The sequence below is a fragment of the Eptesicus fuscus genome, chromosome 14 (genome assembly GCF_027574615.1).
Source record: "Eptesicus fuscus isolate TK198812 chromosome 14, DD_ASM_mEF_20220401, whole genome shotgun sequence".
NCBI classification, from domain to species: Eukaryota; Metazoa; Chordata; class Mammalia; order Chiroptera; family Vespertilionidae; genus Eptesicus; species Eptesicus fuscus.
This window is the reverse complement of record NC_072486.1, coordinates 63,031,182-63,059,106: the sequence shown is the minus strand read 5'-3', so window position 1 is coordinate 63,059,106 and position 27,925 is coordinate 63,031,182. Positions and strand designations below refer to the sequence as shown.

General features: G+C 61.2%; 1 protein-coding gene across 2 annotated transcripts; it reads left to right on the top strand.

Moving 5' to 3' along the window:
- The first annotated feature begins 174 nt into the window (after positions 1-174).
- On the top strand, positions 175-27,581 carry FLNC (filamin C). Of its 2 annotated transcripts, XM_008154035.3 has the most exons (48): positions 175-761; positions 4,931-5,179; positions 6,692-6,789; positions 6,940-7,090; positions 7,185-7,303; positions 7,506-7,583; positions 7,775-7,937; positions 8,100-8,300; positions 9,468-9,605; positions 10,022-10,148; positions 10,286-10,422; positions 10,636-10,829; positions 10,930-11,043; positions 11,656-11,799; positions 12,005-12,128; positions 12,279-12,439; positions 12,656-12,746; positions 12,839-13,008; positions 13,218-13,335; positions 13,426-13,688; positions 14,048-14,645; positions 15,327-15,500; positions 15,608-15,770; positions 16,007-16,167; positions 16,939-17,106; positions 17,187-17,310; positions 17,805-17,961; positions 18,035-18,224; positions 18,403-18,426; positions 18,544-18,791; positions 19,236-19,316; positions 19,608-19,707; positions 20,015-20,155; positions 20,421-20,549; positions 20,644-20,817; positions 21,414-21,575; positions 21,669-21,872; positions 22,280-22,432; positions 22,519-22,641; positions 22,788-23,030; positions 23,162-23,431; positions 23,530-23,667; positions 23,946-24,061; positions 24,755-24,887; positions 24,986-25,162; positions 25,347-25,565; positions 26,400-26,609; positions 26,728-27,581. In XM_008154035.3, the coding sequence occupies exons 1-48, from the start codon at positions 407-409 to the stop codon at positions 26,913-26,915; spliced, it is 8,163 nt and encodes a 2,720-aa protein (XP_008152257.2). In that variant the 5' UTR covers positions 175-406; the 3' UTR covers positions 26,916-27,581. The 2 variants fall into 2 exon arrangements, with proteins under 2 accessions (XP_008152257.2, XP_008152258.2); XM_008154036.3 differs by lacking the exon at positions 19,236-19,316.
- Positions 27,582-27,925: the final 344 nt, after the last annotated feature.

Here is a 27,925-nt window from a genome sequence, read left to right as displayed (position 1 = left end):
GGGGAGGAGGAGGCGGGGCGGGCGGCCCGTGCAGCCCCCACCCGCGGGCCGGGCGGCATTCCTGGGAGGCCGGCGCTCTGACGTGGACCCGGGGGCCGCGAGCGCGGCGGGGGGAGCGCGGCCCGGGGGCTTCTTAAACCCCCCGCCCCGGCCCGGCCGGCACTTCCCGAGCAGCACCGCTCCGCCCCCGGAGGGAGAGAGAGCGAGAGGAGCGCGGCCCAGGAGCCCCGAGTCCCGCCGAGTCCCGCCAGCCAGGGCGCGAGAGAAGTTGAGAGCCGCGCGGCGCCGACCTGCGAGTCCCGCGGTGCCCCGACAGCGCCCCGACAGCGCCCCGACAGCGCCCCAGCCCCAGCCGCAGCCCGGCCCGTGCCCCGCAGGCAGCGCAGCCCCAGCCAGCCCCGCCGGCATGATGAACAACAGCGGCTACTCCGAGGCCGCGGGCCTCGGCCTGGGCGACGAGGCGGACGACATGCCGTCCACGGAGAAGGACCTGGCGGAGGACGCGCCGTGGAAGAAAATCCAGCAGAACACGTTCACCCGCTGGTGCAACGAGCACCTCAAGTGCGTGGGCAAGCGCGTGACCGACCTGCAGCGCGACCTCAGCGACGGGCTGCGCCTCATCGCGCTGCTCGAGGTGCTCAGCCAGAAGCGCATGTACCGCAAGTTCCACCCGCGCCCCAACTTCCGCCAGATGAAGCTGGAGAACGTGTCCGTGGCCCTCGAGTTCCTCGAGCGAGAGCACATTAAGCTCGTGTCCATCGGTCAGTGTGGGTGGGGAGCGGGGAGGGCCCGGGACCGGGGACGCAGGTGCCGGTGGGCACGGGGAGCGGAGGGCGGCCCCCTGGCGCCTGGAGGGGACCCGTCTCTCCCCCACCGACCCGCCACTCGGGCACTGCCTTCGCGCCCCTCTCTGCACAGCGGCATGGGGAGGGCGATGCTGGGGTGATGGGGGTCCACTACAGGCCCTCAGGACCCGCCGCCACTCATCGTCCCCCTTTCTGCGATGGGGCAGCTCAGCCATGCTTACGAGGACAGGGCCAGAACCCGTTATGATTACTGGGGGCGCCTCCCCCCAAACAAAGCGGCGGCTTCCCGGCCTTCTGGCAGCTCTCCGGGAGGAGCGGGCCAAGGCAGGTCCTGAGCTCTGCGGATCCTCGGTTCCGAGGCGGAGGGAGGACCGGTGGCCCGCGTGTGCTCGGCAGCTGGGTTCAGGCCCAGGAGCCGGGCAGGCAGGGCCCAGCCTCAGAAACCTAAAAAGGCTCGGAGCGAGCGCGGGAGCTTAACCCCCGCCCGGCCCGCGGCTCAGCCTGCTGGGGAGGGGGCTCGCAGGTCCGGCCGCCCCGGCCCCTGCCCACCGCCTAAGCCGGGATTGGCTGCAGCTAACGGTCTGCGCCCGGGGAGGGAGGGGAAGGCCTCTAGAAGGAAGTCATTGAGTGTAACCAGATTTGGAAGGTGTGTCTGCGCCGGGTGGGGGTGGGGAGACACTCTCAGCTTGGGAGCCCGGAGGCCAAGGTTGGATCCTGCCTGACCGGAGGTTGCCCCTCCCCTCGCAGCCCTGCACTTTTCCTGCCGCCGGGGCCTGGGGGAGACCCCCACCCTGTGGTGTCTCCTAAGAGTCCTGCTGTGACTTATAGGAATGCGTCCCTGGGGCTTCCACTCCGGGGCCCCAGGAGCGGAGTTTCACTGGGGGTCAGGTGCCTGCCCTGCCAGGCTGCCCGCAGACTGCTCCAGATAATTGAGTGTCTGTCTACCCCCACTCCCCTCGGGGCATCTATAGGCCTCCTGAATTAGCAGCTGAGGTCAATCCGGGGCCCTTTGCCCTGTCCAGTCCCCTCTCTGGGCCTTACCTCCTCCTGCCCCAACACTGCCCCCCTACCCCACCCGCTCTGGCCTGGAAATAGCCCTGCCTCCGTGACACAGCAGATGTCTCTGAGCTTTCCAGAAGGACAAGCCTGAGGACAGGGGTGGGGGAGGGGCCCGGTGTGTGTGAGAGTGTGTGTGGGGGGGGCGGTCAGAGAGGAGTCAGCCTGGGGCCGGCATCCCCCAGCGCTCTGGGATTTGACAGACGAGCTGCCCCAGGTGGGGTCTCCAGGGAAGAGCCTGGAGCCTTACCACGACTTTATAGGAAACTGCAGTCCTCCCCTCCCCTCCCCTCCCCTCCCTGCTGCGGGCCGCCGGCCCCACTCCAGGCCTCATCCTTCCGGAGAGCACCTCTCCCCTCCCCCATGGCGGTGCCTGGCTCAGCCCCTCGGCCCCACCGTGGAGGGGCCGGCTCAGAGTAGAGGGGGAAGAAGCAAAAACTGGTTTGGGGCGGGAGGGAAGCGCCTGGGTTCCCACTGAGAGGAAGGGAACCGTTCCCCGTTTGGGCCAAGAGGCTCACTCGCGCTGATGAGATAAGCTGTCAGCAATTCAGCTGCTGGGCCTGAGGCTGAGGGTGGAGGGGAGGGGGCACAGGCGGCAGGGGCTGCCCAAACCTGAATGTAAAGAGGTTCCCCGCCAGGGGCCAGGGGCGGCATCCTGCTCCCTCTGCTCCCTCTGTTCCCTTTCATGGTGGTCAGGAGCTGTCCTGGGGGCCTCCTCTGGGCATTGTCTCAAGACTGAAATTGATCAGCCACTGGGCACCTGGGAGGAGGGTCAAAGAGACTCCCCACTTCCCTTTCTAAGAGTGGGGTGGGAGCTGAAAAGTCCACCTGAAGGAGGGGTTATTCAGCAAGGACTGAAAGAGATGTGTGCCCATCTTACCCACTCCCTCTCCCCCTCCCCCTATTCCTGCTCCCCCCCCTCCCCAGCCCCTCGGAACAAAGAGACCTAGGAGGCAGCTCTGTCCTGCAGCTGTTCCCCAGTTGCTATTCCTTCTCCCTCAGCCAACAGCCAAGGGAGGGGCTGGAGGGGACAGCAGCTGCCCCGGCACCTCCCTCGACCGGCCTTCTCTCCTCCCCCTCTGTTTGGGGCCTGGGGTGGTTTCAGGGACTGGCTGTGGGGCTCCTCCTCCCCCTTTGGGGGTGTCCGTAGGCAGGCATACAAGTGGTGGCTCCGTGGGGTGCGAGGGAGGAAGCCTGGCTTGAGCTGAGCTCCCCTCCTCTGCCTGGCCTCTGAGGAGGAGCGGGAAAGGAGGGTCATTTTTCCCAGAGCAGGACCCACCCCTCTCCTGCCTCACGGCTCAGTGGACCACTTGCTGTCTGGCCCACCGCCAGTTGCCGGGGAGAAACCTCCTCCTGCAGCAAATATGAATGATCTTCCCCCAACATACCCCCCAGCCCCTCCCCCGCCCCCCGCAGCCTCCAGGCCTCCCTCCCAGGGATCTGGCTCCAGTCCGCCAGAAGCACTTTTGTAAGCACCGACTTTGGAAGCTGTCGGCCAGTGGGAGGCTGTGGGGCACTGGGTGTCAAGACCGTGAGAGCGCCACGGCCTGTGTGTTGGGGAAGGGAGTGCACTGAAGCACCAGGAGGCCGGGAGGGAGTGTGTCATGGAATCTGAAAGCTGCCAGACCATTGTGCTGCAGTGGAGCCAGGGGGAGAGGGAGCGGGCGGCTGCTGCTGGGGAAGGAAGGATGAATCAGTGAAAGGCTGGGGGAGCCCAGGGGGCCGGAGCCCTTGCCAGAAGGACAGAGAGGCTGAGATTCTTCCACTGGGGGCAGGTGGGGGTGGGGTGGGGAGGGGATGCTGGGATTCCCCAGGCCCTTGATCTCTTAATTAAAGCTGTCCCCGAAAATCTAGAGAGGGGCAGGAAAAGATGTATAAGGGACGCCTCCAGCCCCAACCTTTCCCGCCTCTCAGGGCAGCGCCAGTAAACAAGGCTGAGTCTCCCGCCCCCTCCCAACCTCCTAAAGCAGTGCTCAGGGAAACGATGGATTTCAGGCTGGGATCATCTTTTACAATTAAGCTTCCAAAGACCTATACTCCAGTCCAAACCCTCCTCACCCCTCCCCCCCCTCCCCCACTGCTCCTGGATATTTCTTCTGGCTGGTAAAGGGGAACTAGGCCTCCCAAATCTGATCCATCTTACTCCTCAAAGGAGGGGATGGGTGGAGAGTGTCAGCTTCTCAGACCTGCTTCCACATGGGGGCATTTCCCCGGGCTCTTGTGAAGTCCTACTGGCCCCAGCATTTGATAACATTATTTCAAGCCTTAACAGAGTACGCACTGTACCCCTTCCCTCCTCCCAGAACGTGGTTCCAGAAGCCGTTTATGGTCTTCAGAGGACAGTTTGGTTGGAACCAAGTTGATCCTACTTTCCAACTTCAGTTTTTTCAATATTCATTCATTCATCCAGCATTTATTGAGACCCTACTTATGTTTGAGACTCTTGAGTATAGAGAGACAAAATACAGTGTCCAGAGTGAAAGACGCCAGACAGAAAAAGAGTGCACACTGTGTGATTCCATTTCTATAATACTCTAGGAAATGCAAGCTAGTCTGTAGCCGCCAAGGGCAGATCAGTTGTTGCCTGGGAAGGAGGAACAAGGAAGGGCAGGGGGAGGGGTCACAAAGGAAACTGGGGGAGGTGTGTCTATTATCTTACAGCGATGGCTTTACGGGTATATGGGTATATACCTATTGTCAAAGCTTATCCAGTTGTACTCTCTAATGTGTGCAATTTGTGGTATGTCAAGCATACCTCTGAAAACGGTCTAAAAAATGAAACAAAACAAGTGTCTGCCCCATAAAGACTTACATGCCAGATCATTGCATGGATGTCCGCAGCCTGATATGAGACCCACTCAAGTGATAGAGGCGAGATTACCTGCTGTGGGGACACATTGGGGAGCAGCCTCATTTTGAAGGGAAAAGGGGAGGGGCAATAAAGGATAAAGGGGTGGGCTTCTGGAGGGTGGGAATTTGGTAGGAGGCAGGGCACTGTGGGGGCAGAGGGGTCTGGGCAGTGGAGGGTAGAGCCCTCCTGAGCCAAACTTGTCCCCTCCGCTCTGCAGACAGCAAGGCCATCGTGGATGGGAACCTGAAGCTGATCCTGGGGCTGATCTGGACGCTGATCCTGCACTACTCCATCTCCATGCCCATGTGGGAGGATGAGGATGATGAAGATGCCCGAAAGCAGACACCCAAACAGCGTTTGCTCGGCTGGATCCAGAACAAGGTGCCTCAGCTGCCCATCACCAACTTCAATCGCGACTGGCAGGACGGCAAAGCTCTGGGCGCCCTGGTGGACAACTGTGCTCCTGGTGAGTGGGCCCCAGGACACACACATGGATCCTTTAGCCTGGAAGGAGAGCTGGGACGCGCTGGTGGTACTGAGGCCTGGGGTGCTCAGAATGCATATCTCAGGGCTGGGGATCAGGACCACTGTGGGGCTTGCCCCTTCTCTGGCTGAGAATCTGCTGGAGTCAGGCCTTTCCTGATGGGTATGCCAGATTCTGCAGTGGCAGGAAAAGGTTTAAACCCCTCCTTTTATAGACACGGACACTGAGGTCCAGAGAGGGCAAGTGACTTGTCCAGGATCACACAGCTTGTCTGTGGCAGAACTGATCTAGAGCCTAGAGCCTCGGCGTCCTACTTGCCACATGGCACCATTTCTGCCGAGCTGGGACTTGTAGCAAGAAGCCCAGGAGTTCATCCCAGAGAAGGCTCTTCTTTGTGAGATCCTGGGACCGCTCGGAGAAGGGGCTGAGGCTGGAGTGGCACTGCCCAGTGGCAGGTGACCCAGCCCTGGCCTGGTCAGGTGGGGGCAGCCAGGGCCCGTGAGAAGACTGAGGCACCACAGCTGGAGCCCTGCCCCACGTGCAGCTCCCTTTCTGAGCTTCATCTCATGAGAAGATAGGTCTTCATCCCGAGGAAGCCATGGTCCCTTGGGGGAAGCCTCCCCCAGCTTGGGGTCAGCTGGGGAGCAGGGGGTGGAGGCTGGGGCACCGGCAGCCTGGGAGGCATTCCCAGCTGCTGAGCCATTGCCCACAGTTGGTGCGGCTGCCAGCAGTGAGCTCAACTGTTCCGGCCAGGCACGGATTCCAGCCTCTGAGTTGGCCCCTCCCCGCCAGTGAGCATCACCTCCCCTCCTCTAGGTCTAGCCTTAGACCAGCACCCCCTAACCCCTGTGCCCCTTCACAGGACTGGCAGGGCTGGCAGGACGGCAAAGGAAAGATCTGGGGCTGCCTTAGCATTGCTTTTGTTAGAAAAGCTGGGTTCTGGGTGAACATAGAGGAGAACTCATCTTCTCCCAGCAGGCTCTTCCATGCCTCAATTTCCCCAAGTGAGCAGTTAGGAAGGAGAGGAGGGAGTCTTATGCCTTAAGGCTGATGTGGGAAGACCTAGGACTTCAGGGCAGCTGTGAGGGGACCGTTTAGGGCATGGGTCAGAGGCGTATGTGGGACAGTGACTCTGACCTCCTCTGTCCACCCCTGAGGCAGAATGAGGTGGAGGGGCCTGGGAGAGGTGCCCTTACAGGGGTTTGGTGTTCAGGGTCTGCATTGGAGCCTGGGCAGGCAGGAGGCTGGCTGGCAGGGCTGGTGCCAGGCTGCATCAGCCAGGATAGAAAGGCCTCATTGTTGGTGCTGGGAGAGACTGCCTGCCTCTAAACAGCGATGGGCATCCCAGCCGATGGGCCATAAGGTGGGGGGTCAGCAGGAACCTGCCTGGTGGGAGGGGGTGTGAATCTACAGCCCGTGAGGGTGTTGATGAGCACATGTGCCTCTGGCTGACCACTTCCCCTTCATCATTGTCGCTCTCCACCATCTCTGCAGGCCTCTGCCCTGACTGGGCGGCCTGGGACCCCAACCAGCCTGTGGAGAACGCCCGGGAGGCCATGCAGCAGGCGGACGACTGGCTCGGGGTGCCCCAGGTACACTCGCAGTTTGCGTCTGGGAAGAGGAGGGGGACAGGAGGACCAAGGGTGCAGGTTGGGTGTGCAAGGACAGCTGGCCAGGATGTGGGTGAGAACCAGGTTGCCAGGTAAGGAGGGCACCCTGTAACCCATTCCTTCCTGTGGCAGGTGATTGCCCCTGAGGAGATTGTGGACCCCAACGTGGATGAGCATTCTGTCATGACCTACCTGTCCCAGTTCCCCAAGGCCAAGCTCAAACCTGGCGCCCCCGTTCGCTCCAAGCAGCCGAACCCCAAGAAGGCCATCGCCTATGGGCCCGGTATGTGTTGAGCCCCCAGCAGCCCTCCCTGGTCAGCTGGGTGCCTGCTAGGGCGGCTCTCCCGAAGCAATCTGCCTCTGCCTTCCCCCCTCAGGCATCGAGCCCCAGGGCAACACGGTGCTGCAGCCCGCCCACTTCACGGTGCAGACGGTGGATGCCGGCCTGGGCGAGGTGCTGGTCTACATTGAGGATCCCGAGGGCCACACTGAGGAGGTATGGAGAGGCCACCGGGAGAAAGGGACTAGTGTGACATTGGAACCGGAGTCCACAGGCCAGCGACAGGAATGGCCTGGAGGTGGCTGCCAGAGCCACCCGCTGGGCTGGGGAGGGGCGGCTCCACCCTGGGGGCCACCGGGCACTATGGGGCCAGGGGGGCTACGGCCACGTGACTTCCAACCTGCTCCCTTCCCAATAGGCCCAGGTGCTTCCCAACAATGACAAGGACCGCACCTACGCCGTCTCCTACGTGCCCAAGGTCGCTGGGTTGCACAAGGTATCTCCCTCCCCCCGGCCCTCCCCTCGCTCCGCATTCCATTCCTATCCTGGCCCCCCCCCCTCTCAGCTCACAGCCCACCCAAAGGCACCAGCCGCCCTCCTCCCACCCTCCTTGGCTCTGCTTTTCCCCTTCACCCCCTCTCAGATCTGCTCTTCCCTAGAAGCTAACCTTTGACCCCTGACCCCTAGGTGACCGTGCTCTTTGCTGGCCAGAATATTGAACGCAGCCCCTTTGAGGTGAACGTGGGCATGGCCTTGGGGGATGCCAATAAGGTGTCAGCCCGTGGCCCTGGCCTGGAGCCTGTGGGCAATGTAGCCAACAAACCCACCTACTTTGACATCTACACCGCGGGTAAGGACTGGCCTGGGGGGGGGGGTCAGGAGGGCCCCTGACTGTGGGTGTGGATGAGGGACTGGGGCAGGGTGCCAGCCAGGAGGTAGATGGTCTCAGGGTGAGGGGCCTCAGGCAGCTATGTGTGTTCAGTGTGGGGCTGACAGCCTTTGTCCGTGGCAGGGGCTGGCACCGGTGATGTTGCCGTGGTGATCGTGGACCCGCAGGGCCGGCGAGACACAGTGGAGGTGGCCCTGGAGGACAAGGGCGACAGCACGTTCCGCTGCACATACAGGCCTGTGATGGAGGGGCCTCACATGGTGCATGTGGCCTTCGCTGGGGCCCCCATCACCCGCAGTCCTTTCCCCGTCCACGTGGCAGAAGGTAAAGGCCCTCACCTGCCCCCACAATCACCTCACTGAGGCCAGGACATAGCATTGTCACCAAGTTCTCGGTCTGAGGATTTATGGGAAATGGAGCGCTAAATGCAGGGGTGGGTGGGGAGCCGGCTGAAGGCTTCAGAAGGGCAGGAGGAGCAGCCAGGGGAGGGGCCTCGGAGAGATCGCACCCTAATCACCTCTCCGGTCCCTATCCCCGAGGAGGGTCAGGAGACCACAGTGAAAGATTAAGGGGGAAGCAACAGGGCCACATGGTAGGGGCAAATGTACACCAGGCCCTCAGGTGGCGACTCTCCCACTTGGTTCTCTCCCTACCACTCAGAGCCCTTGCCACTGCTCACCCCCGCCGTGCCCATCATCTGCCAGGCCCTGAGAGAGGCGTGGGTTAGTACTCTAGTGGAGGCGGGGCCAGGCCTGGCCATGCTGACTGGCCTTGCCTGTGCTATGTGGCATGGCCAGGTGATATGGAAGCCCCCTTCCGTGGCATTCTGGACAGGCCCAGGTTCCACGCTATCGCCTGTGTTCTGTGGCAGATCTCGTGTCTTTGCCACTTGCCTGATGATTCCTGTGATAGCACCTATCTTGGCACAGGTTCCATGCCATTTTATGTGCTCCGTGGCGGGCTGAGATCACCATTCTTGAGCGTCTGTGTTCAGTAGCAAGGCCTGGTTCATTGCCATGGCGAGTTCTGTGGCAGGCCGATTCCCATGCCTTGCTGTGATCTGTGGCAGGCTTCCCGTTATGTGGAATGAATTATCTCTTGTTCCGTGGTGTTGCTGAGTGTTTTGTGGAATGACTTTGTTTCTAAAGCTGCTCTGGTGGCTCCAGGCGGATGGCCTTGGAGTAGGTGAAGGGCCCTTCCCTACCTCTCTTTGCCCCACTCTCTGCCCAGGCTCTGCCATGCCTTTGTCCCAAGCAGCACTGACTGCGAGCCAGCAGGAACGGTTTCTTATAATGGGCCTGGTGGGGGCCTGTGGCTGCTCCTTGCCCAGCGTGGCTCCTAGCAGCCCCAATTGTGTTGGGGACACCAGGGAGCACTGGGGAAGGCTTGTGAGGGCGTCAGGAGGACTGTAAAGTGAGGGGTGAGTGGTGAGGGGCTGAGTCTCTGTCCAGGACCCCTCAGCACCCCAACCTCCCCACTCCTTCTCCCTAGCTTGTAACCCCAATGCCTGCCGTGCCTCTGGGCGGGGTCTGCAGCCCAAGGGCGTGCGTGTGAAAGAGGTGGCTGACTTCAAGGTGTTCACCAAGGGCGCCGGCAGTGGAGAGCTCAAAGTCACAGTCAAGGGGCCGAGTGAGTGCCAGGGCCCAGGGCTGGAGGCGTGGGGGTGACAGGGATGGAGGTGGTGGGCTTGGGGGAGCAGGGAGGAATGTGGCCAGTGGCTCTTACTCCCTGAGAGCTTTGAGAGTCAGTACCACACGCCCCTGGAGAGACTTCAAAGAGACCCTGACCTGAGACACTGGGAGACCTTAAGCACACGGGCTCCTCTCTGCCTCAGTTTCCCAGTCTGCCAGCTGGGAATGGTCCTCTCCGCTGTAGATGCCACTGTGGGCTGTGATGCACAGGGATGACATGCGGTTCCTGGCCGACACGGGGCTTTGCCCACGTAGCAATGCCCTCAAGCTGGGCCTGGGTCCCAAGGGCTCCTCAAGGGGGTTGAGGGACTGGAACTCACACACCACTGATTCCCGCTTTCCTCCTGACCTCAGAGGGCACAGAGGAGCCCGTGAAGGTGCGGGAGGCCGGAGATGGCGTGTTCGAGTGCGAGTACTACCCTGTGGTGCCTGGGAAGTATGTGGTGACCATTACATGGGGCGGCTATGCCATCCCCCGCAGGTAAGCACCATGCACCCCTGCCTTCCTGTCTGGGTCCTCACAGATGGAGGAGGGAGCCGGCTGCCTGGGGCTCTGAGCGGACAGAGGAGGGCACGTTGATACTTGCCAGTATTGACACCGGCTCCCCCTTCACCCAGCCCCTTTGAGGTCCAGGTGAGCCCAGAGGCAGGAGCGCAGAAGGTACGGGCCTGGGGTCCCGGTTTGGAAACTGGCCAAGTGGGCAAGTCAGCTGACTTTGTGGTGGAAGCCATCGGCACGGAGGTGGGGACATTGGGTAAGTGACTGTGTGGCGGCAGATGGAATGCTGGGGAGTGGTGTGATAGAGGGAGACTTGGGAATGACTGGGGACCAGAGGCAGGGACGCTGGGGAGTGTTGGGATGAGATAAGGAGATGGACATGGGGACAACTGGCGAGGGGTTACTGGGGGAATGACAGGGTGTCCAAGCTGCCTCTAGTGCCCTCTGACCCTCCCCACCTGGCACCCAGGCTTCTCCATTGAGGGGCCCTCGCAGGCCAAAATCGAATGCGATGACAAGGGCGATGGCTCCTGTGACGTGCGGTACTGGCCCACGGAGCCTGGGGAGTACGCTGTGCATGTCATCTGTGATGACGAGGACATCCGAGACTCGCCCTTCATCGCCCACATCCAGCCAGCCCCACCTGACTGCTTCCCAGACAAGGTTTGGTCCCATCTTCTGTTCACCGGCCCGGGATGGGATGATCAGCCCCCCGCCCTGCCCCCCACTCCCCAACCCAACCCTCTTCTCCTCCCCTGCTTAGGTGAAGGCCTTTGGACCCGGCCTAGAGCCCACTGGCTGCATCGTGGACAAGCCCGCAGAGTTCACCATCGATGCCCGCGCAGCTGGCAAGGGCGACCTGAAGCTCTATGCCCAGGTGGGACACTGCCCATTCTCCCTGCCCCTCACTGCTCTGGGCAGGGACCCTGGGAGGGTGGGGGCAGGTGAGAGGCAGGGGCCGCCAGGCATCACAAGACTGATTCTTCCTGGTGCATTAGAACGATGAAAAACTTAAAATGGTGTGTTTTCTTACTGATAATCTTTAAAATCATACTTCATAAAAAGCATATTTTATTACCAATAATTTGCAATTGGAAGGTGATTTAATAGAGCAAGACATTACTTTCCCAAGTGCATTGACCCCTAGAGGTTAAGGAACATATTCTTGGGTCCAGGAGGATGATTCTTCTTTAAAAGGTTCATGATTCAATTTTTGGAACGTTGATTTAGCCCCGGCTCTCCCCTGCCAATACATTTCAGAGACGTAGTCGGGGAGACCAGGCCACACTGATGGCCAAAAGCCTGTCTCCTGCGCGCACTCTGGCCTCCAGAGCCTGTGGTGCTAAGTCACGTGGCCTGAGGACTGGGCAGGGGAAGGAGCCTGTGAGTGAGTTAACCGTGGGCGAGGAGGACCGCCTGCAGCCAGCAGAGGGCGGCGGTGCTCTGAGGAGGCCCCAGCCCTCTCAACCTTGCTTGGTGATGCCCACAGGACGCGGACGGCTGCGCCATTGACATCAAGGTCATCCCCAATGGCGATGGCACCTTCCGCTGCTCCTATGTGCCCACCAAGCCCATTAAGCACACTATCATCGTTTCCTGGGGAGGCGTCAACGTGCCCAAGAGCCCCTTCCGGGTATGTCATCGTCCTGCCCGGCCCACTGCCGGGGGCCCCAGAGAGGGTGGAGCCCCGCGAAGATGTTTTCTGTCCCTGGGCCCTTGTCCCTGCCCCCCACCTCCAGGCCCCCTCAAAGACGCTAAGAGGCTGGGGAGGGTGGTGCTGGGGAAAGGGATGGGCCTTGAGGAAGGGCACCGTGCTGAGCTCTAACCCTGCCCCACAGGTAAATGTGGGAGAGGGCAGTCACCCTGAGCGGGTGAAGGTGTATGGCCCCGGCGTGGAGAAGACGGGTCTCAAGGCCAACGAGCCCACCTACTTCACTGTGGACTGCAGCGAGGCAGGGCAAGGTTCGCCCAGACTGGGAGTGGGAGGGGGGTGGGGCCCGGGCAGGGTCTGGGCTGACCAGGCTAGTGCTCTGGCTGGAGCCCTGTGGGACCTGTCATGTGGGGAGGATTGTTGAGTGCCCCTCTCATGGCCTTGTGCCTGCCTTCCCTCAGGCGACGTGAGCATTGGCATCAAGTGCGCCCCCGGCGTGGTGGGCCCCGCAGAGGCTGACATCGACTTTGACATCATCAAGAATGATAACGACACCTTCACAGTCAAGTACACACCCCCAGGGGCTGGCCGATACACCATCATGGTGCTATTTGCCAACCAGGTACACCACCCTCAGGTTTTGGCTGTCATCCGCGGCCTGTACCCTGCCCCCAAGTCTAAGCTGGCAGCTTGAGATGCTGTTGTTGGGGATGGTGGGGGCCAACTCCACAGCCATTGGCTGAGCTTTACCTGTATGGGCAGTGTGCCTCGGAGGAGACACAGGCGCTGTTTCAGAGGCTGCTTTTGTCCGCCCTGACCAAGCCTTTTCTTCATCCAGGAGATCCCTGCCAGCCCCTTCCACATCAAGGTGGATCCGTCCCATGATGCCAGCAAGGTCAAGGCGGAGGGCCCTGGGCTGAACCGCACAGGTGGGTGTCTGGGCAGGGACTGGGGAAGGCTGGCTGGGGTTGGGTCAGGTGTCCTCCAGGCCCTCACCACCGTCTTGGGGTGGGCTCTCCAGGTGTGGAAGTTGGGAAGCCCACTCACTTCACGGTGCTGACCAAGGGAGCCGGCAAGGCCAAGCTGGACGTGCACTTTGCTGGGGCTGCCAAGGGTGAGGCTGTGCGGGACTTTGAAATCATTGACAACCATGACTACTCCTACACCGTCAAGTACACGGCCATCCAGCAGGTACGCCCCACCCTCTCCCATGCCCTGCCCCTCCTGGCTGATGAGGACCTGGGTTCCTGCCTCTAAACTAATGGGGCCGGTTCTGGATCTTGGCCCCTTTCCTGCCTCCCATCCTTTGTCGCTGTGGATCTCCGCACCTCAAGTCCACATCTGCCAAAGGCATGTTGCCAGGCTGTGTCTGAGTTCTGACCCCCTGTTGTACCCAACAGGGCAACATGGCAGTGACAGTGACCTATGGAGGGGACCCTGTTCCCAAGAGCCCCTTTGTGGTGAATGTGGCGCCCCCACTGGACCTAAGCAAAGTCAAAGTTCAAGGCCTTAACAGCAGTAAGTGGGGCAAGAGATGTCCTGGGAGTGAGGGGTGTTGGGAGGATGGGCTGGAGTTTCTGCTCACGGTGACCCTTGCCCTCTATGCAGAGGTGGCTGTTGGGCAAGAACAGGCATTCTCCGTGAACACACGAGGGGCTGGCGGTCAGGGCCAGCTGGATGTAAAGATGACCTCACCCTCCCGACGACCCATCCCCTGCAAGCTGGAGCCCGGGGGTGGAGCTGAAGCCCAGGCTGTGCGCTACATGCCCCCCGAGGAGGGGCCCTACAAGGTGGACATCACCTATGACGGTCACCCGGTGCCTGGCAGCCCCTTCGCTGTGGAGGGTGTCTTGCCCCCTGACCCCTCCAAGGTAAGGAGATAAAGGCCGATTGGAACTGGGAGCTGGGAGCTTGTAGGGAAGACAGATGAGTCATAGGTGCAGAAGCTGGAGGGTCTTATGTCCTGGAGTGGGCACAGGCAAGGACCCAAGTCAAGGGCATCTCCCACCCCAGGACCTGTCTTTGAGAGAGCTTAGTTATTAAGAGCCTGGCCTTGGGTCAGACCTGGGCTTGAGTCCCAGATCCACTAACTGGGACAAATGATTTCATCTCTCTGCCTGTTTCCTTGCCTGCAAGTCTTATAAGGACTCAGTCTGTAGTGGCTGCTATAGTTGAAGGTGGGTGGGAGCTGTGAATGGCAGGGAACCCACATACCTGCTCCTCTCCCTAGGTTTGTGCTTATGGCCCTGGTCTCAAGGGCGGGCTGGTGGGCACCCCAGCGCCATTCTCCATCGACACCAAGGGGGCTGGCACAGGTGGCCTGGGGCTGACCGTGGAGGGCCCCTGCGAAGCCAAGATCGAGTGCCAGGACAATGGTGATGGCTCATGTGCTGTCAGCTACCTGCCCACGGAGCCGGGCGAGTATACCATCAACATCCTGTTTGCCGAAGCCCACATCCCTGGGTCGCCCTTCAAGGCCACCATCCAGCCGGTGTTTGACCCAAGCAAGGTGCGGGCCAGCGGGCCCGGCCTGGAGCGTGGCAAGGCTGGCGAGGCAGCCACCTTCACTGTGGACTGCTCCGAGGCGGGCGAGGCTGAGCTGACCATCGAGATCCTGTCGGACGCCGGCGTCAAGGCCGAGGTGCTGATCCACAACAATGCCGATGGCACCTACCACATCACCTACAGCCCCGCCTTCCCGGGCACCTACACTATCACCATCAAGTATGGCGGGCACCCTGTCCCCAAATTCCCCACCCGCGTCCACGTGCAGCCCGCTGTTGACACCAGTGGAATCAAGGTCTCGGGGCCTGGAGTAGAGCCGCATGGTGAGTGAGACAGAGGAGCCAGGAGCTGGTTAAGTCCCTAGTCAGAGAGCCGGGGGAGTCAGGGAAGCAGGGCTGAGGGCTTCAGGGGCCGATGCGGGCTGAAGGGAGGGCTTTGGGTAGGGCCGGAGTCCTTAGGGCTCCGACACCCCAGAGAAGGAGCCAAGGGCAAGGGCAGGGCAGGGAGCGTTGCCTCTGCTCTTGTGACAAAATTGCATCTGCCTGTGGGCATTTTTCTGGGGAGATCCTCAACTTTCACCAGCTTACAGGGACCCTGATCTGAGAAGGCTAAGCACCCTGCTCTAGAGGGCACAAAAGGATGCTTTGGGGCAGAGATGACCAGAGTCAGGAGAGGGTTCAGTGAATGTGTTACCACCTGCTAGGGGCTAACCCTTGGGCTAGGTGTGAGGGTCAGGGTGCAGAGGGATGTAAGACTGAGACCTGTTCTCAAGGGGCCCACAGCGTCGGGGGGGGGGAGGGGTGACTGATGTGAACAGAATGTCACTGCATGGGGACAGGAGTGAAGGCAGGGGCTATGGGAGACAGGGCCTGGAGCTCACAGGGCCAGAGGGTGGCTGAGCTCCTGCTGGGAAGGAGCAGCCTCGGAGTTGAGGAGGGGTAGGGGTTAGCTGCTATGTGAAGGCTGCCCCCAACTCACCCTGGGCTCTTCTCTCCTGGGGCCAGGTGTCCTGCGTGAGGTGACCACTGAGTTCACTGTGGACGCAAGGTCCCTAACAGCTACGGGTGGGAACCACGTGACGGCTCGAGTGCTCAACCCCTCGGGTGCTAAGACGGACACTTACGTGACAGACAACGGGGATGGCACCTACCGAGTGCAGTACACAGCCTACGAAGAGGGTGAGGGGCCAGGCGGAGTGGGGATGGCGGGGAGCTGACCCAGCGTTCTCTGGGCGGTGGGGTGTGGGGCCTGCACACGCTGACCCACTCCGTGTGGCCGCTTCCAGGTGTGCACTTGGTGGAGGTGCTGTACGATGAGGTAGCTGTGCCCAAGAGTCCCTTCCGAGTGGGCGTGACCGAGGGCTGTGACCCAACCCGAGTCCGGGCTTTTGGACCAGGCTTGGAGGGTGGCTTGGTCAACAAAGCCAATCACTTCACTGTGGAAACCAGGTATCCTCCCCACTTCCTAACTGTGACCCTGATGCTGTGGCTGCCCTGATCCTAGCCACTTGTCCGCCCCCTTTGTCCTCCACCCCCCATCAAGGGTGACCCAGGAACAAACCTCCCCCAGTGTCCAGGCCAGCTGGGCCCCGTGGCCTGCTCTCCTGCCCCCCGCCCCCACCCACCCTGCTCCTCCATCCCCACTCGCTGGTTCTAGTGGAGCTGACGGGAGTGTCATCTCGCAGGGGAGCCGGCACTGGTGGCCTAGGCCTAGCCATCGAGGGCCCCTCAGAAGCCAAGATGTCCTGCAAGGACAACAAGGACGGTAGCTGCACAGTGGAGTACATCCCCTTCACGCCCGGAGACTACGATGTCAACATCACCTTCGGGGGACGGCCCATCCCAGGTGAGCAGCGAGGGCGAGGGCGGGCGGTGCTCTGGAGGGAGAGAGATGCCCGCACACGGGGTGGGGAACTGGAAGGAAGTCGTGTGCAGATTCATCCCTAGAGCAGGACGGCCGCGAGCCCAGCTCACGCGGACTGGGCAGGCACGGCGCTGAGGCCATTACCCGGAGGCAGGGCGGTGGGTGCCGCTGATGAAACCACCCCTTCAGTTCATTCCCAGGCGCCACTGGCATCCTGGCCCTCTGCCTGGAGCACCAGGCTGCATGGGTTCGGTCACTTAGACACAGTCCGGGCCACCCTCACTGGCTTAGTGAGGACAGCCTTGTGCCCTCTCCCTCTGTCTGTCTGTGAAGCCAAGAGCCCTGCTCTCCTGTGGGCGAGCTGCTCGAGTGGGTCATGGCTTCAGTTATTGCAGAACTTGGGTCTGCTGAAATTGGACACATTTTTCCCCTTATCTAATTTCACAGTAAAAAAATGGAATGTCTTTAAAACATTCCATTTTTAACATTTTATTGATTTAGGAAGGTCTTCTTTCAGGCCTGTGGCCCAAGTGAGTGAGGTTTGTCCATCCTCAGTCTGCAGTCCAGCTTATTTATCCTTGTTTACATTTTCTTAGCAAGTTCCAAAGTGTTGAAGCTTTGGCACACGTGGCTCTGGCCTCCCCCGGCGTTTCAAAGGCCGGGAAGGCCTCTCCCCACCCCCCACCCTCCGGTTCTTCAGTGTAAGAGACCCTCCCAGCAGGTGGGCAGGGGCTGATGGCCTTCTCCTTGCAGGAAGCCCATTCCGGGTGCCGGTGAAGGATGTGGTAGACCCTGGGAAGGTGAAGTGCTCGGGACCAGGGCTGGGGGCTGGTGTCAGGGCCCGGGTACCCCAGACCTTCACGGTGGACTGCAGCCAAGCTGGCCGAGCCCCCCTGCAGGTGGCCGTGCTGGGCCCCACAGGTACGGAATGTCTAGGGCAGGGTGGAGGGAGGGGGGGACAGGGTGCCAGAGGCTCTGCTGACCCTGCTTCCCTTGCCCAGGTGTGGCTGAGCCTGTGGAGGTGCGTGACAATGGAGATGGTACCCACACCGTCCACTACACCCCTGCCACCGATGGGCCGTACACAGTAGCCGTCAAGTATGCTGACCAGGAGGTTCCACGCAGGTAAGGACCTATTTCCGGCTCCCATGCTGCGCTGAGCTCTGGGTAGCTCCTGCCAAGGCCACAGCTGCAGGCCACTGCTGGGCCCTGGGAGTGTCCCTTCCACTTGCCCCCGCCCCGTCCCGCTCTTCCTCCGGGCTCCCTCCCTGTCTTCCCCACCCCGGGGGCAGCACAGCCTCAGGGGCCTCTCCTTGGTCTCCTTCCCACCACGCAGCCACAACATGAGCACCTTGGGGAAAGGCGGAGGCAGGAGAGGGCAGCCTCTGCACCTTCCTCTTTAAACAAACCCCAGCATCTTCCCTGGATGGAGAGGTGCTCAGGCTCTGTCAAGGGCATCCCCAAGCGACCCTCCCACAAGACTCAGGATGCATTCTGGCTCCTGGGAACTGGCCCCTCCTCCCTGCCTCAAGAAGTCATCCCCCCTCCTGCTCATGTCTGTGGGGAGGACTCCTGCCCCCTGACCCCCAGCCAACTGTGCATCTCTTCTGCCCCTCAAGCCCCTTCAAGATCAAGGTGCTCCCAGCCCATGATGCCAGCAAGGTGCGGGCCAGCGGCCCTGGCCTCAACGCCTCCGGCATCCCTGCCAGCCTGCCTGTGGAGTTCACCATCGATGCCAGGGACGCTGGGGAGGGCTTGCTCACTGTCCAGATTCTGGTGAGTGCACGCCTTGCCCACCTCCCAGGTCAGGCTCCGGCACAGGCGGGCCTTAACCTCTGCTTCTCCCCAGGACCCTGAGGGTAAGCCCAAGAAGGCCAACATCCGAGACAACGGAGATGGCACGTACACCGTGTCCTACCTGCCCGACATGAGTGGCCGGTACACCATCACCATCAAGTACGGTGGCGACGAGATCCCCTACTCGCCCTTCCGCATCCACGCCCTCCCCACTGGGGATGCCAGCAAGTGCCTCGTCACAGGTGAGCACGCACCTGCTTCCTCTGCCTCTGCTCACCATACGGCACCCCTCGCAGCTCTTCCAAGTCCTGGCCCAGCCCCCCTGGGGACTGTTGGTCCAAGAACCCGCCCCTTCCACACCCTTGCCCCCACCCACCCCTCCTGAGCGCTGCACGGCCTCACACTCTTCTCTCTTTCCAGTGTCCATCGGAGGTCATGGCCTGGGTGAGTGCTCTATCTCTTCTCCTCCGGCTGTGGGCTGAGGTGGAGGGGGCAGCTGGGAATGGAGGGGGGCTGGACACATTCCCCACGGACCCCTGACTGGGCTCTTCTGTGTGGCAGGTGCCTGCCTGGGTCCCCGCATTCAGATAGGGGAGGAGACGGTCATCACCGTGGACGCCAAGGCAGCAGGCAAGGGGAAGGTGACCTGCACAGTGTCCACGCCGGATGGGGCGGAGCTTGACGTGGACGTGGTTGAGAACCACGACGGTACTTTCGATATCTACTACACGGCACCTGAGCCGGGCAAATACGTCATCACCATCCGCTTTGGAGGCGAGCACATCCCCAACAGCCCCTTCCACGTGCTGGTAAGGCCCCTGCTGCAGCAGGGCAGGTGCTGGGCGGCGGGCTGGGCCCTCGAGCAATAGCAAGGAATCTCAGAACCTGTCCCCGCGTCTGAAGGATTCTGAGCCCGGGGTGCTCCAGAGTCAAGCCTTTGGTGTCCCTGCAGCCCCCAACCCAGGAGGTGAACTCAGCCCTCCCTTGGGCCCCTCTGGCATTGGTCAGTTCTCACTGGAGGAACTCGCCATGTTCCCCTCTGACCCTTGGGCGCACTGTCCCCGTACACCTCCCCACGGTGGCCCTACAGGATGAGGAAGCCCTCCAGAGGGTAAAGCACCCTACACATCCATCCGGACCCACGGGCAGCCCAGGGTTGCAGGTCCCAGGGCCATCCTCTGAGTCAGCTCCTGGTCACTCAAGCTGGTGGGCTGGCCCGCCACATCCTGAGCTCTCTGTGCCTTGCCTCCCAGGCCTGTGACCCTATGCCCCATGTGGAGGAGCCCTCCGACGTGCTGCAGCTGCACCAGCCCAGCGCCTACCCCACACGCTGGGTACTGCTGCCTCCCACTCCTCTGCCTTCATTTCTTCCTTCTGTTCCTCAGTAGCAAGGGCTGGGCATGGTTTGGGGCCATTTGGGGAGCCAGGTGGGGGTCAGGCTGGGCAGAGGGTTCCCTGAGCTGGGCACGGCACCTCTTCTCTTGCAGCTGATGCACCTCTCCTGCCACTCTGGTTTCACCGTTAACCATCTTGTTCTTGCCTCACTTTCTCTGACGTCAGTCATGGCTCAGGCCAAGCTCCCTAGGCCTCCCCAGCCAATGACTGCTCCCTCTCACCTGCCATAGGCCACAGAGGAGCCAGTGGTGCCCGTGGAGCCAATGGAGTCCATGCTGAGGCCCTTCAACCTGGTCATCCCCTTCACCGTGCAGAAAGGGGAGCTCACAGGTACTGCCCTGGGGTCTGGAGGCACAACAGCTCAGGGGGGGACACCTTGGTCCAGACCCAGACCCTTGTCTTAAGAGGTGAAAACTGGGGTCCAGAGGCGGGGAGTGAGCTCCCAAGGTCATGTAGCAAGTTGGGCAGAGCTGAAACTCAAACAGAGGGCTTCTGCCTCCCGGTTCAGGGTCCATCCCGCTGCTCCAGGCCGGTGCCTAACCTCTAGGGTAGAAGCACAGCTACACAGGAATAGGGACAGCAGGGGGTTGTGGTCGGAGAAGCTGAGGGCCCCTACATAACTGGGTCTGCTTGGCAGGGGAGGTGCGGATGCCCTCTGGGAAGACTGCCCGGCCCAACATCACCGACAACAAGGACGGTACCATCACGGTGAGATACGCGCCCACAGAGAAAGGCCTGCACCAGATGGGGATCAAGTATGACGGCAACCACATCCCCGGTGAGTCAGGCTGGGCCAGGCTGGACTGAGAGCACACAGTAACGTCATTCTTGCGGGCCTTCTTTCAACAAACATTTATTAAGTGCCTGCTGTATGCAGATACCCTGGGAGGCCCTGGGGAGGCTGATAGCCTGGTGGGAGGCAGACTTGCATCAGTGGCAAAGATGCTCAGTAGGGAGGCTGCTGGATGGTGCTGGGGCCTGAGGCGGGCTCAGGCAGCCACTGTCCTCGCTACTAACCCAGCCCCCTTCTCTGTCCATCCCAGGGAGCCCCCTGCAGTTCTACGTGGATGCCATCAATAGCCGCCATGTCAGTGCCTATGGGCCTGGCCTAAGCCATGGCATGGTCAACAAGCCGGCCACCTTCACCATTGTCACCAAAGATGCTGGGGAAGGTGAGGGGAGCCGCGGGCAGGGAGCTCGGGGGGAGCCAGCCAGGTGCAGGGGTGAGGGCAGGACCTCTGATCTCAGCCCTGCCTTCGCCTACAGGGGGTCTGTCCCTGGCCGTGGAGGGCCCATCCAAGGCGGAGATCACCTGCAAGGACAACAAGGATGGCACCTGCACCGTGTCCTACCTCCCCACAGCACCGGGAGACTACAGCATCATTGTGCGCTTCGACGACAAGCACATCCCGGGGAGCCCCTTCACAGCCAAGATCACAGGTGGGGGGCGTGTGGGCACAGATGCTTGACACACAGCGGACACACAGCAGACATGCAAGCTCAGCATGTTCGAGTCACTGGGGCTTTAGGGTAGGGCCCTTCAAGGTGGAAGGGGTCATTTTTGGACAAATACAAGGAACTCTATTCTCTACCGCAAGTAAGAAACAGCCAACCACCCCCGCGCTTTAAAACACACCATCACATTTAGTCTTTGCAGTAATTGTTTTGAGGTTAGGGTATTGATCATCCCTTCTGATAGATGAGGAAACCAGGAAGCCCAGAGAGGCTAAGCAACTTGATCAGAGCCACATAGAGAGTAAAGGGTTGGTGTTGTCTGGTCCAGTGTAGGAAGCCACGTGACTCAGGATAAAAATATACAACTTAGGGATTTAACCCATTCAGGGCTGTTGGGGTGCAGGCCCTGTCCGTACTCTTTGGCTGCTAATGTCTGAGTGAAGACTGAGCTCGTCCAGGCCTTGGGCGGCCCCGGATGTGAGGAGTCCCCAGTCTGTTGAGTGCTAGGAGGTCTCCTGAGCCCCATGAGGGCGGGGCCTGTCTGGAGTCACAACTGCCTGACACCCCAACTCCACCACCAGGCGATGACTCCATGAGGACGTCACAGCTAAACGTGGGCACCTCCACGGACGTGTCGCTGAAGATCACCGAGAGTGACCTGAGCCAGCTGACTGCCAGCATCCGTGCCCCCTCAGGCAACGAGGAGCCCTGCCTGCTGAAGCGCCTGCCCAACCGGCACATTGGTGAGTGTGCGGCCACGGAGGGGGCTCCGGGAGGAGGAAGGCCTGAGTGGGGCCAGGCCCAGGGCTCCATGTCTGACCCCCACCTCTCCACAGGCATCTCCTTCACCCCCAAGGAGGTCGGGGAGCACGTGGTGAGTGTGCGCAAGAGTGGCAAGCACGTCACCAACAGCCCCTTCAAGATCCTGGTGGGGCCGTCTGAGATCGGGGACGCTAGCAAAGTGCGGGTCTGGGGCAAGGGCCTCTCCGAGGGACACACCTTCCAGGTGGCAGAGTTCATCGTGGACACGCGTAATGCAGGTGCTTCTTGCCCTAGAGACTTGTCCTTCTTTCCTGCCCAGCGCCCCCTTGGCCACCCCCTCCTCCCTGAACTTCCTGGCCCAGTCGCTGTTGGGATTCATGTTCTGGGACCTAATTAAGGGAGAGTGAATGTCCTCATGTCGGTCCTCTCATGTTCGAGAGGCAGCTCAGCTGTCAGGAGTTTGTCTCCCCCTTGCTTACCGGGACCCAAGCGGCCTGCCTTAGGGAATTTTCCAGACTCTCTGGGTCAGTGCCTGGCTCCCCCTCCCCCACTGGACCCATCTTTCCTTAGTGGTTACTACACACCCTGGGTGCCCGTTCCAGATGGAGCCTGCAGTTTGGAGAGGGGAGAGCAGGGTAGCCGTGCGTGGCAGGGACTGAGGGAGGCATGTCTCGTTTCCCACCAGGCTATGGGGGCCTGGGGCTGAGCATTGAAGGCCCTAGCAAGGTGGACATCAACTGTGAAGACATGGAGGATGGCACATGCAAAGTCACCTACTGCCCCACTGAACCTGGCACCTACATCATCAACATCAAGTTTGCAGACAAGCACGTGCCTGGTAAGGCTCTGGGCTGCAGCTGGGGGAGAGGGGCCAGCAGGCCCATGGCAGCTGGTCTGAGCTGCCTGACCATCTCTCCCCCACAGGAAGCCCCTTCACAGTGAAGGTCACCGGTGAGGGTCGCATGAAGGAAAGCATCACCCGGCGCAGGCAGGCGCCTTCCATCGCCAGCATCGGCAGCACCTGTGACCTCAACCTCAAGATCCCAGGTGAGGTGTGAGCCAGGAAGAGCCTGGCAGGGCAGGGGGGGGGGGCAGAGTGGTGGGGAGGGCCTTTGGGCCTAGAGCCTGCCCCGAGGGCTCTTTGTCCCGCTTGCTCATTTTCACACCGCGCCGCCCCCACATATGTCCCACAGGGAACTGGTTCCAGATGGTGTCTGCCCAGGAGCGCCTGACACGCACCTTCACACGCAGCAGCCACACGTACACCCGCACAGAGCGCACGGAAATCAGCAAGACGCGGGGTGGGGAGACCAAGCGTGAGGTGCGGGTGGAGGAGTCCACCCAAGTCGGTGGAGACCCCTTCCCTGCCGTCTTCGGGGACTTCCTGGGCCGGGAGCGCCTGGGCTCCTTCGGCAGCATCACCAGGCAGCAGGAGGGTGAGCAGGCCTGGGAGGCTGGGCCTTTTGTCCCTTGGGACCAGAGGGGTGTGGCCAGCCAGCCAGGGCTGGTCTGCGGGGAGGAGGGAGGGCAGCCCCTGTATCACTCTGACAATCCCCACCCTCTGCAGGTGAGGCCAGCTCTCAGGACATGACTGCACAGGTGACCAGCCCGTCGGGGAAGATCGAAGCCGCAGAGATCGTCGAGGGGGAGGACAGCGCGTACAGCGTGCGCTTTGTGCCCCAGGAGATGGGGCCCCACACGGTCACTGTCAAGTACCGCGGCCAGCACGTGCCCGGCAGCCCCTTTCAGTTCACTGTGGGGCCACTGGGTGAAGGTGGTGCCCATAAGGTGCGAGCCGGAGGCACTGGGCTGGAGCGAGGAGTGGCCAGCGTGCCAGGTGAGGGGCCGGTGGCCAGGAGGGGAGCTGGGGGCGGGGCAGCCAGCAGGATGGGTGATGGTGCTAAAGGGCCCCTCCTGCCCTGCTTCCATCCCCAGCGGAGTTCAGCATCTGGACCCGAGAAGCAGGCGCCGGGGGCCTGTCCATCGCCGTGGAAGGTCCTAGCAAGGCCGAGATTGCATTTGAGGACCGCAAAGATGGCTCCTGCGGAGTCTCCTATGTTGTCCAAGAACCAGGTGGGTGCCCACGATGGTTGGGGGCTGGGCCTGCCTGACCTCTCAGACTGAACTGCTCACTGATCAGGCAGATGGTTGGGGCTACAGAACTGACTCACTCCCTGCACCCCTGGCTCTCCCCGCCCCCCCCCTCCCTCCACCCCACACCCCTGGGAATGCGTGTCAGTCTCCAGAGCTGAGCCCTGACCCAAAAGCCTGTCCTGGGATCAGGCTGAGGTGGCTCTTCCCCTGTTGCCGATTCTGGGGCCTGTGCTGACCAGCTTCCCGCCCCCCTCCAGGTGACTATGAGGTCTCCATCAAGTTCAACGATGAGCACATCCCAGATAGCCCCTTTGTGGTGCCCGTGGCCTCCCTGTCGGATGACGCTCGACGCCTCACTGTCACCAGCCTGCAGGTGTGTGTCCGGGGGTAGGGCCCCTCTGCCACCCTGAGAGACGGGCAGGAGTCAAATATGGCAGGCCACATGGCCAGGGCTTTAGCAGCATAGCACTGACCTGGGATGAGCCAGTCAGACAGACATTCCCTCTCCCAGGGTCTGTACAGTAGGGGGTCCAGGCCCTCTTCTAGTTGCCGCTAAGGATACTCTTTTTGGCGTCAGGAGCCCCTGTGCCTGTCCTCAGGGCTCCCTCTAGAACTGGACTCCATGTCCCACCCCACGGCTCATCTTCACCTCCCGTTGGCCCACCTCCTCGGGGAGGGACCTCAGGCTAGTCCAGGCCACTCTGTTTTATCATCTGAGCTGCTGAGTGCTCGCAGTCCACACAGCACTGGCTTCCGTGCCATCAGGCCCACTTTAGAGGTCTGGGTCTCACCCCGTCAGTCAGGACAGGGCACATCACCTCTCATCCTCCACTGCGCCCAGCACAGCCAGGTGGCCCCAGCTCCTAGCAGGTGGATCTGAGGACAGAGATGCCCTGCCTCCCACCTCAGCCTTGTGGAGAGCCTCCCTGAGCTGGGCCAGCAGCAGGGGCCTGGCTGGGATGGGGGTGGGAGCCTCCGGACTAGGGCATAGTGGGAGCAGTGCCAGGCTGCGGAGGAGCACTCCAGGCCCTCCCAGGAGTCCGAGCATCCTCTGTGGTCTCTGCAGGAGACGGGGCTCAAGGTGAACCAGCCAGCGTCCTTTGCGGTGCAGCTGAATGGTGCGCGGGGTGTGATCGACGCCAAGGTGCACACGCCCTCGGGGGCCGTGGAGGAGTGCTACGTCTCTGAGCTGGACAGTGGTGAGCTGGCCCTGCCCTTGCCACTCCTGCCAGGCTAGGACCTTCTGGGAAGGAGAAGGGAAGGACAAAAGCTCACCCACTAATCCTCTGCCCCACAGACAAGCACACCATCCGCTTCATCCCCCATGAGAATGGTGTCCACTCCATTGATGTCAAGTTCAACGGTGCACACATCCCTGGCAGTCCCTTCAAGATCCGTGTTGGGGAGCAGAGCCAGGCAGGGGACCCAGGCTTGGTGTCAGCCTATGGGCCTGGGCTCGAAGGAGGCACTACAGGTGAGTATCTGGGGCTGGGGCGGAAGGGTGACTATTGGGGTGCTCAGCCTCTAGTCCCATATTGTCCTGCCCTGACCCAGGGGCAGTGCTGATGAGGCCTGCTCTGGGGAGCCTGGGGTGGGGCCCATCCCAGCTCTGGGCCCCAAGGCCTCCTGCTTACAGCCTTGCTACCCCTGGCCCCCAGGCGTTTCATCAGAGTTCATCGTCAACACCATGAATGCGGGCTCGGGTGCTTTGTCCGTCACCATTGACGGCCCCTCCAAGGTGCAGCTGGACTGTCGGGAGTGTCCTGAGGGTCACGTGGTCACTTACACTCCCATGGCTCCTGGCAACTACCTCATTGCCATCAAATATGGTGGTCCCCAGCACATCGTGGGCAGCCCCTTCAAGGCCAAAGTCACAGGTGAGTGCTCTGGGTAGGGTAGGGGAGGTCCCTCCAGCCCAAACTGCAGCCCAGCCCACCCTGGATGGCCATTCATCAGGGTCATCGTCTGCCCCAAACAGCATGATAAGGAATAAGAGGGGCCTGGCTTTACACAGCACACCGTTCTCCATGTTCTCCACGTGGAGTCTATAGGATCATTCTTGAAAATCAAGTCCTTCCTCTTCATTGTTGCCCATCACTGGTTTAATCTCTTTCCTGGGTGGCTTCCCACACATTAACTTTCTTCCCTCCTGGCTTCAAAAAACGTAAGAGCCCAGCCAGTGTGGCTCAGTTGTTGAGTGCCGACCTATGAACCAGGAGGTCATGGTTCGATTCGCTTCCCGGTCAGGGCACATGTCTGGGTTGCAGACTAGATCCCCAGTAGGGGGCGTGCAGGAGGCAGCCGATCAGTGATTCTCATCATTGATGTTTCTGTCTCTCTCTGAAATCAATAAAAACACACATTAAAAAATAAAAAAACACAGAGCTCAGCAAATATTTAGCAAGCTCTCCTTCTGGAAGCTATGCGTTCCTTTTTAGAGCAAGACTCTTCCCCTGTGACTTGAGTCCCCAAACAGAGCCTAGAAGGGCAAGGCCTGGAGCCACCAGAGGCCCAGACCTCGGGGTACACCTGCCATGGCCACCATAACCCAGCTCCCCGGTAATGGGTTGTGGCTCCCAGGGTGCGACAGCTGGGGAAAGGAGTGTGGCCCGTGACCCTGAGTCCCCCGGGCGGTCCGTGCCGGCCGAGGGCCTGCTGCCTGGGGAAGAGGAGGCTCCGACCCTCTCACGGCCGTCCCGCTCTGCCCGCAGGTCCCCGGCTGTCTGGAGGCCACAGCCTTCACGAAACATCCACGGTTCTGGTGGAAACGGTGACCAAGTCGTCCTCCAGCCGGGGCTCCAGCTACAGCTCCATCCCCAAGTTCTCCTCGGATGCCAGCAAGGTGGTGACACGGGGCCCCGGGCTGTCCCAGGCCTTTGTGGGCCAGAAGAACTCCTTCACCGTGGACTGCAGCAAAGCAGGCATGCTGAGGGGCAAGGGGGTCTCCCGGCGTGGGCGACGGGGCAGGAATGGGGGAGCGGGGCTGCTGTGGACAAGGGTCCCCGGTGTGAACCCACCCTTCCTGCCCCCCTTCTCCAGGCACCAACATGATGATGGTGGGCGTGCACGGGCCCAAGACCCCCTGTGAGGAGGTATACGTGAAGCACATGGGCAACCGGGTGTACAACGTCACCTACACCGTCAAGGAGAAGGGGGACTACATCCTCATCGTCAAGTGGGGCGACGAAAGTGTCCCCGGAAGCCCCTTCAAAGTCAACGTGCCCTGAATCACAGAAGTGCCTCCCCCAGCCTCAGCCCTCACCTCTGGCCAAACACACACTCACATACACACACACCAATGGGTCACACCCAACGCACATGTGCACAGTCAGACACCACAAACACCTGCCTTGAGGTGTGAAATGAACGGCACTGCCTCTCCAGCCCGCTGAGCCCCCAGGGCTTGGAGGCCTTGTCTGTCTCAGGACAGTATCCCTCCCCTTGAATGTGACATGAGGGCGGACTGGGGGTTCAGAGAAGCCCCGAGTTTTCTGGTGGGGCTGAGGCCAGTGGGGAAGTACATGTTTGGGGGTGTCTGCATGTGTGAGAGAGGGCACCCTCAAACCTCACTGCTGGCCAGGCCTCCTTGCACGGAGGCGTGCATCTGGCCCCTGGTGTTAAGGACTTGGAAAAGAAGCACAATCGTTGGAGAAAAAGGACCCAGAACCAGCGGCAGCGTTGGCACAGGGCCTGGCTTGGGGCGATGTATATCCCAGCCAGGCTTCCTGGGGACACTTTCTCTCTCTCTCTTTTTTTATGATTGCACAGCTCTGCCCCACGGGGGGCCTTTTTTACACACTGCGAGGCCCAGCTTTCTGGGGGACCTTTGCACATGTCATGTGGCTCAGCTGGGAGCCGCTTGGTGGAAAACTCCAAATAAAGTGCGGCCTGTCGCAGAGTCTCGGCTGTTTGTTCCTGTGCGAGTGCTCTCCATGCTGGCCACCTTCTGGCCCGCTCACACTAAATCAGGCCCCAGGGAGGCAGAGACCAGCTGGCTGTCCCCTGGAGGCCTGACCCAGGCCAAGGGGGAGGGCCTGGGGCAGGGGCCACCCTCCTGAGCCATCAATCTGGTGAAGTCCAGAATGTTCGCAGAAAGAACCAGGGACGGGGGAGGGGGTAGTTAAGGATATGGGGTTGGTCCTCAGATTCCTGGAGAGCTGGTGGGTGGGAGAGGGAGGTGGACACTGTTCTAGAAGACTGTCTTGGGACCACTGGGAGGCCAACTTCTATTCACCCT

What these genes read in the sequence shown, in the direction of transcription:
- FLNC (XM_008154035.3), top strand. Translation starts at nt 407, where the DNA reads ATGATGAACAACAGCGGCTACTCCGAGGCCGCGGGCCTCGGCCTGGGC. An exon ending in GCGCCTACCCCACACGCTGG is followed by an intron (nt 19,317 to 19,607) that starts GTACTGCTGCCT and finishes CACCTGCCATAG; the next exon opens with GCCACAGAGGAGCCAGTGGT. An exon ending in CTTCAAGGCCAAAGTCACAG is followed by an intron (nt 25,566 to 26,399) that starts GTGAGTGCTCTG and finishes CTCTGCCCGCAG; the next exon opens with GTCCCCGGCTGTCTGGAGGC.